General features: G+C 42.2%; 1 protein-coding gene across 1 annotated transcript; it reads right to left on the minus strand.

Moving 5' to 3' along the window:
* Nucleotides 1-932: 932 nt before the first annotated feature.
* Tmem167b (transmembrane protein 167B) lies at nucleotides 933-7,967 on the minus strand. Its single transcript, XM_008850408.3, has 3 exons — nucleotides 7,811-7,967; nucleotides 4,551-4,682; nucleotides 933-3,467 (listed from the first exon to the last, which is right to left on the minus strand). Exons 1-3 carry the CDS (start codon nucleotides 7,818-7,820, stop codon nucleotides 3,385-3,387), a joined length of 225 nt encoding a protein of 74 aa, XP_008848630.1. The 5' UTR covers nucleotides 7,821-7,967; the 3' UTR covers nucleotides 933-3,384.
* Between the last annotated feature and the right edge of the window lie 282 nt (nucleotides 7,968-8,249).

Below are 8,249 nucleotides of genomic sequence, written 5' to 3' on the forward strand. Positions count from 1 at the left end.
TCTTTACCCTCTGAGCCTTGTGGTACCCCAGCAAGTATCATTTAACCAAAGAACATGTTAATACTTAAATCCAAAAATGAAAGTTAGGATATCTGTAAAACGGGGAAACATAAGACAACATATCCCCAGCCGCTGTTACAGGTTCCCTGGCTGTCCAGAACTGGATGCTGAGGCTGTCATACTGCTGACCCTTCATTTAAATTCATATCCATTAAAACACATCTGATTTTTGCTAGTCGTGCTGACATATACCTTTAATCCCAGCATTCGGGAGGCAGAGGCAGGCGGATCTCTGTGAGTTCAAGGCCAGCCTGGTCTACATAGTGTGTTCCAGGACAGCTGGGGGTACAGGGAGACACTGTCTCAAAAGGACCAAAAAAAAAAAAAAAAAAAAAAAAAAAGTCTCTGTTCTTTTTAAAGTGTGGGGGGTGGGATGGTAAAGCAAAAGAATTTTAGCAATTAACAGAAAATTATTTCTGGTTATAATGTCTACTTATGCCAGTGCCACCTGACACCTAAAATAAATAGTGAGAAAAGTACCCAACATTGGTTCCAGAATCCCACTGGCTCAGAGATTTCCCAAGGACCTGGCTACTTAACCTGATACCCTTAGGATAAGAAGTTCATTACTGATAACAGCAAATGACACTTTAATGTAGTAGAAGAACCATTAGGTAAAATGAATTGTGAGGTGCTATCTACTGCATTTAATATACTTCGAAAGTTGTTCATCTATGAATACGCATATTCAGCTCTCCCACAGGAAATCTCGGCCACTGTATCTTCTGTATCATACGTTACTGGAACCTTCACAAGGAGATAACCAGGATGATATTCACTAATGAGGACCAAAATGCTACTCTATGGGCAGAACACAAGGGAGTGCTGAACAAAGTTCAATAAATTCATCATGTAACAAAATAGTCAAAGACTGTAGGGAAAAAAAATTTATTTTCAAGGATTTTTGCAGACAATGGTGAATAAAAAACTGTATTTCAACTATAAAAAGGAGCTGACTTCATTTCACCCTGGTGCACAGAGTTCGTGGTGATGCCAGTTTGAATCTGAGGCAATATTTCTGTCCTCAGACCTCCACCCAAAAGCCTTCCCCCAGGGGAACAAATTATCATTTTTAGCCAAAAGCATGAGACATATCAACCAAAGTACTAAATGAAACAGGCTTCTATTGACCTGCTTTCATAAAGTCAAGAAATGAAATAGGCTGTGTATTTGCTTCTTCCTGTAAATTATCTTCATCATATGTACTTTTTGGTACACTCTGATAGGAAAGCATCTCAAAATATAACAACTCAAGAGTTTAGGCCAAGAAGACCCACACAGAAAGCTGCAGTATGAAATTGTTTAAAATACTAAGCAGCTCTAAAACCAAACTTGGAGACATTAGCCCTATTTGAAAACAAATTGTTAAAGCTAGAAAGTAAGTGCAAAACATGCTGAACCTGTTTCCGGGGTGGCATTGCAATCAGCCAACAGGTCCCAAACTCACATCCATAAGATGTACCTCTTCTTTTCTGTCTCACTAGACTTCCTTTCTCTCCTGCAAAAGATCTTCAGAAATGACCATGGCAAACAGAGAAATCACTGAAATTTATTACCCTGTGAACTAATTCCTGAAGCAGAACCACCTCAACGGAGATTAGACATGTAGTGTTTACTTGATGACTTTCTATATGTCTACAAACCTAAGCACTCAATTGCGTACTTCAGAACCTAAACTTCCTAGCAGCTTTGTTCTTTCAGAGTATGCAGACAAAAGATAATATATCCTTACACAGAAGTCAACCACAGTGAACCTGGCCAATCAAGTTTTACTGCAAAAGACACTTCAACTATGCTTGCTTACTACAATTTAAGTTTAGACCTCTCTTTTAAAAGAAGTTGCAGGCTTCACAAATCAAATAGCTGATTCTTTGAGGAGGAGGGATGGAGAAGTCTTCCCTTCAAATGTTGAGTCACCTAAAATGATCTGCTCAGGACTTCTCACACTCCATGGAAAAGCCTTTAGCACTCATTTGCAAAGCTCCATTTTCCTTTACTTAGTAACACCCTCACTTTATTAATGGATCTATTCACTCTCCAAACATGAAAATGAGAATCAGTAACTCCTCCCATTTGCATGTCTCATTTTCTTACAGTAAAGAGAATTTTCAAAGACAATGAACTACTGCAATATGAAGGAAACTGAGTTGGCTAAGAGAAATAAGTATCACCTAGAAACTGGCACAACCCAGACTTAAAGTATGTTTTCAACTTTTCTAACATGACAAAGTTTCCATACATACCAACTTTCACCACAATAAATTCCTATACTAGATGGACTTACTAGTATATGAATTGATATACTAATTTATTTCTTCTACCATAACTTCAAATATATTAATCAATTATTTCCTTAATAGTTTCTTTTCCCCCTACTGTTGGTATTTAAAACTGAGTAACAGTATTTAGCACTAAGTCATTTAGAAAACATAAAAAAGCTTTAGAAAATAGCAAGTTGATTCATTTTCTATATGCCATTTGATTGAGTGAAGTCTCTGGGGACACTGGTGAACAGAAAATGTTTCCTTGTCTCACTCACTGCTTCTCATCTCATCATAGACAATTCCTGGACTTCACATAAGCTTGGAGCCTCTTGGCAAAACTCTCAAGGTCCAGCACATGCTGAGCTGCTTCAGCTGTTCTTTTTGCAATGAGAACCATGCTCTTTCACTGCCAGATGGCTATATAAAGGACACATTGCAAAAGCCAAATAATTTCTTGGCTTTTTATAACTCCTATTTCCCACCCAGCCCCTTCCTCCCTACCAAATTTGCCAGATCCAAATCAGCCAATGAAAAAAAAAAAAAAATCTTGAAAATTGTCTCTCCAAGTCTAAATACAGCCTATATCCTTTCGTAATGAGCATCAGTTTGAAAAAATTCTGAGGGATTAAAGAACCAAATAGTTGACAGGTTGTAGAGGGTTGTTTTGTTTTTTCTTTCTTTCAGTGCTGGGGATTGAACCCTTGAGAATGCTAAGCAAATGCTCTATCACTGAGCTACAACACAGCCCAAGTGGCAGGTTTTTAGGCAGGAGGTATATAATCATCACCAAGGGGTGTAATTTATCGGACATATATGCCTGCTGCTGAGGGCCGATTTACACACAGATCAAAGGAAGTTGGCTTTCTGTAGTCCCCTGAAGCAAAAATAATGTTTGTGACCATGAGGAGTTTTCCCCACATATAGCAGGGGAAGATGCTATGGTGTCATCTTGGGGACATTGATGATTTTAGCTCAACCCTCCTACACTGGGTCCAGGCCTCCGACACGTTCTTCACCCTTGTCCCTTGGTTGGCAGCTGATGAGCTGTATACTTCGGAATTCATTTTATAAACAGGATGTAAAAGGCCATTACAATGCAGGCGATTGCAACAGCAGCATGCAGTCTGGTTCCAATCACAGCAGCTAGTAGACAAAAGTAAAGAGAGAAGTTATATCTGGTTTTTCACAAAGTCCTTGTCGTCAAGATGCAGTTCTCAAATTGCTAGAGAGATCTATCAAGGGTGTCAAGGGTCTGGGAATGTTCTTAAATGCTACCCTTATGCTCTAGGCTCTACATGAATGTGCCATTTGTTTTACTATGCAGCCCAGGGTGGCCTGGAGCTTGACATCCTCAAGCCTCATCCTCTTGAATGCTAGGATTACAGGTATGTGTTACCATGCCTGGCTTTATTTTACACCATCTTGAAAGAATACTTAGGTAGGTATGATTCCAGATGAAGGTGTCTCAAATAAAAAGAATATACATATAAATTAAATCAAAAGTTAGGATTCCAATATATTCTTTGTACAAAATCAGAAAAAAAAATCAGTGAGAAGAATTTCAGGCCTGCCTAAAATTATATAATTTGTACATGCCCCCCTCCCCACACCCCAGTGAGAGTCTCACTATAATGCCCAGATTAGCTTCTTTGCCTCCCATAGCTAGGACTCCATGCATGTGCCACACCTGGCATTTGTATGCTTTTATTACATGGACAATAGTAAAATGACATGGAAAGTAAAATAAACAAATATGCTTTAAGTAAATTTAAAATTTACCTCTCCCTTTAACTTTAGAAATGATTACTGCATATAATTAACAGATCCTAGGGCAGGGAGATGGCTCAGTGAATAAAAAGCACTTGCCACAAAAGTGTGAGGACCCAAGGTCAAATCCCCAGAACCAACATAAAAGCCAAACATGGTAGCATGAATTTGTAATCTCAGCACTCCTAGGATGTGTAGGCAGGAGAATCCTTGGACGCTTGAAGGACAGCTAGCCAGGTGCACACAGCAGCAAACGAGGAGAAACTCTGTCCCAAGCTGGAAGGTGAAGGTTGATACTTGAAGTTGTCCTCTGACCTCCACATGTGTGCCATGGCATAGGCATATACATACATACAACAGGTGACACCAAATAGAACCCCGACCCTACACCCTTTAGTTTATAGAATCATACTGTCCAGAGATAACCATCTTTTCCTCCCTGTCTAGAAAGGAACTTACCTTTGTAAAACACACCCCAAACTCCCTTCTTTTCTGATAGCAGCCAGGTTTTGAGACGAGGTACTTTCTTGAAGTAGGCACAGGTGCAAACAAAGAGCAAACCAAATACCAGAATCCCATCCAAGGAATACACTGTCACATAAAGAAAAGAAGAAAGGCTTTGGTGCAGCTCTAGCTTGGGAGATGTGGTCCTGCCCAACAACTCAATAGCAAGATAACCTTAACTGGCAGTGCCAACACCTAATAAGGAGCCAGGGCCCTGTGACTAACAACGATACTTTATCATTTCTCCAGAATTACTTGTAGACAGCCCCTTTACCTTTTTACTGCCCCATCCTCTCACCCTGAAAGAGAAATCTGGTGCATTATTTGTTTATGTGAAACTAGTCTCCAGGGAATGACTGGTGCTAGTAGTAGGCTGAGAGAGGCAAAGAATCTTTGGAGTCTAAGCATAAAGAATTAAACATGTCTTGTTATAAATTACTCATCTGATAAAGGAAAGGTGAATATCTAGCCAAGTTTTTCAGATCTTCAACTGTTGGTAAGTAACATGCTAATGTAAACTGTAACACTTAATGGAAACTGCATGAGTTAGATTTCATATGGTACAATTATCCTATACCAAGTTCGTACTTCATCCATGATATTCTACTTACATGTCTTATAAGGAAAAAGGAAAAGACTCAGGCTATAGCTGAGAGGCATAGTGATGTACTCCTGTAATCCTAACAGTGGAAAAGCTGAAGCAGGGGGATCTTAAGTTTGAAGCCAGCCTGAAATACATAGGGAAACCATGTCCTATCTTTGTTGTTGCTGTTGTTTTGAGACAGGGTCTCACTATATACCCTTGGTTGGCCTGAAACTGGCTATGTAGACCAGGCTGGCCTTGGACTCAAAGAGATCCACCTGCCTCTGCCTCCTGAGTGTTAGGATTAAAGGTGTGAGCTACCACATCCAGCTTTTAAGTAAATTTTTAAATTTTACTTTTATTTAGTTATTGATTTATTTATGTATGTGTGTATGTGTGTGGGTACATGTGTGTTACAATGTGTGTCAGGAGGTCAGAAGGCTACTGTAGGAGTTGACTCTCTTCTTCCACCATGTAGGATTCTGGGATTGAACTCAGGCCATCAGGCTTGGCTTCAGATGCCTTTACCCACTAAGCCATCTTACCTGCCCTTTTGTTTGTTTTTGAGACAGGGACACCCTTGAACCCCAGCTGGCCTGGAACTTACAATGTAAACCAGGCTAGCCTTGACCTCACAAAGATCCGCCTGCCTCTGCCTCCCACCATGCCCAGCTTCCTTTTTCCTTATGAGACATGCAAGTAGTAGATCAAGGATGAAGTATGAACACAGTATAAGAAAATTGTAGCCATATGAAATCTAACTCATGAAATTTCCATTAAGTGTTACAGTTTGCACTAGCATATTACTTACCAATAGTTGAAAATCTGAAAAACTTGGCTAGATATTTAGCTTTCCTTTATCAGATAAGTGATTTTTAACAAGGCAACCCAAGAACCCTCAAATGACTATTATATACAACCAATGCCTGCTGGTTCTGGACCACTGCTTACCTGCCTCCTCCAGGAAAACTACTTCACAGCTGGATCCAGTACATCAATACACTCACTGTTTTTTTTTTTTAATTTTTAAAATTTTTTACTTTTATTTTATGCATATGAGTGTACTGCCTGCATGTATGTAAGTGCTCCCGTGCAATGCTGCGGAGGTCAGAAGAGGACTTCAGCTTCCCCTGGAACTGGAGTTAAGGACAGTTCGTAGCTGCCATGTGGGTGCTGGGAATCAAACCTGGGTTCCCTGCAAGAGCAACCAGTGCTTTTGACCACTGAGCCATCTCCCCAGCCCCCACTGTTTTCATGGACACCTTTATGTGCCACTCTTTTCTTCTTAAGTTTTTGTAGACAATGCCAAAATTCACAAGGAGGTGAAATCTGAGTCTTCAGTGCCAGGTCTACGAACAAGGTACTTTTTTAAAAAAAAACATTATTTTTATTTTATGTGTATGAGTGTTATGCCTGCATGCAAGTAAGTGCACCCGTGTCTCGCAATGCCCACGGAGGACAGATGAGGCTGTCAAATACCCTGGAACTGAAGTTATGGACAGTTGTTAGCTGCCATGTGGGTGCTGGGATTCAGACCCGGGTCTTCTGCAAGAACAGTCAGTGTTCTTAACTGCTGAGCCATCTCTCCAGCCCCTGAACAAGGTACTTTTGAGAAATACTTTCCTGAGCCCCTCAAATCACACTGCCTAAAAACACCTTCTCACTTCCTTTCCTGTAAGCCAGCTGAAAAAGCCTTAATTGTTCCCTTGGAATTTGGAAATCATGTCTATAAAATTGTCTAAAGAAGCCTAAAAAATTAGGTAAGATAAACAGGGTGCTACATCATCATTTATAAAAGGTGGTTTCTAAATCCATCCTTTGCAACATTAGCCAGAAGTTCCAGATGGAATCACCCAGTTAGGGCTTTAGAATCAAAAAGGAGGCAGAGAGATGGCTCAGCGGTTAAGAACACTGGTTGCTCTTATAGAAGACCTAGGTTCGGTGCCCAACACCCACATGGTAGCTAACAATTGTTTGGAACTCCGGTTCCAGAGGATACAACACCCTCTTCTGGCCTCTGTGGACATTTTCCAACACGGGTGCACTTACACACATGCAAGCAAAACAATCATACACATAAAATAAAAACAAGTAAATAAAAAGTTAAGGTTTCAAAAATCAAATAAGAGAAGGCTCTCACTTAAAGGAAAAAAAAAAAAAAAAAAAAAAAAAGGCAAAAAGCTCTGGAGGGTTGTCTACCTTCACCTCGCCCGCAAAGTGTGGGATCTGATATCCTCTGATTTTCAGGTCCTCCCAACCAGCCTACTGTCAGAAAGTTTGAGAATTCAGAGGAAACTGGGAGGACGGTCCTCTCTTCCCTGGGGGACAAACAGCTCTAATTCTATGGTGACTGGACTCCCCTGTGACCTGAAGGAACTTCTAGGAAAGAAAAAGAGAGACCGAAGAGTAGTGATCAAAGAGTCGAGGTGTGGGCTCGAGGTGGGCTGGGGAACCTAGATGGGCACGGGAGAAAACCGGTCGGAGCATCCCGACAGGAGTTAGGGGCGCCCCAAGGCCCAGGGGGGCCGGGCTGGGAGGGGGCGGGAAGAATGGCCACGTCAGTTCAGCCCCGCCCGCCACGTTTTCCCCGCGTCCTCTACTCCCACCCTCCGCTCGAGCTACCGGTTCTCACCGTTCGTCATGGCGACTAGGCCCCGCCGGGATGAGGGGTCCGGGTTCGGCAGCGGCGGCAGCGGCGGCAGCGGCGACGAAGGCAGGGGAAGCTGGCTCCTCCTTGACACTTCCCGATCCGGGCCGCGGGGCGCAGGAGTCGTAATACGCAAGCGCGAGGGCTGAGAGGCGAGCGCCGAACGCAATCAGGCTTAGCTAGCGGATCGCCGAGCTAGAGTGGGGTGGGGGTGAGCGGACTTGCCAGGGTGACTGCATGTTTACGTCGGGTGAGGAAAGCGTGATCTGCCAGGCTTCCTTCGTGTTCATGACAACCGACTGACCCCTGGCTCGCCGAGGACCCCTGGCTCGCTAGTGCTGTGTGGTGTGTTTTTAAAAGTAAAATCTAGAGGGTTTGTGCTGTGAATGCTACTGTGTGTGTGTGTGTGTGTGTGTGTGTGTGT

The sequence above is a fragment of the Nannospalax galili genome, unplaced genomic scaffold (genome assembly GCF_000622305.1).
Source record: "Nannospalax galili isolate Female #2095 unplaced genomic scaffold, S.galili_v1.0 scaffold5, whole genome shotgun sequence".
Taxonomy (NCBI): Eukaryota; Metazoa; Chordata; class Mammalia; order Rodentia; family Spalacidae; genus Nannospalax; species Nannospalax galili.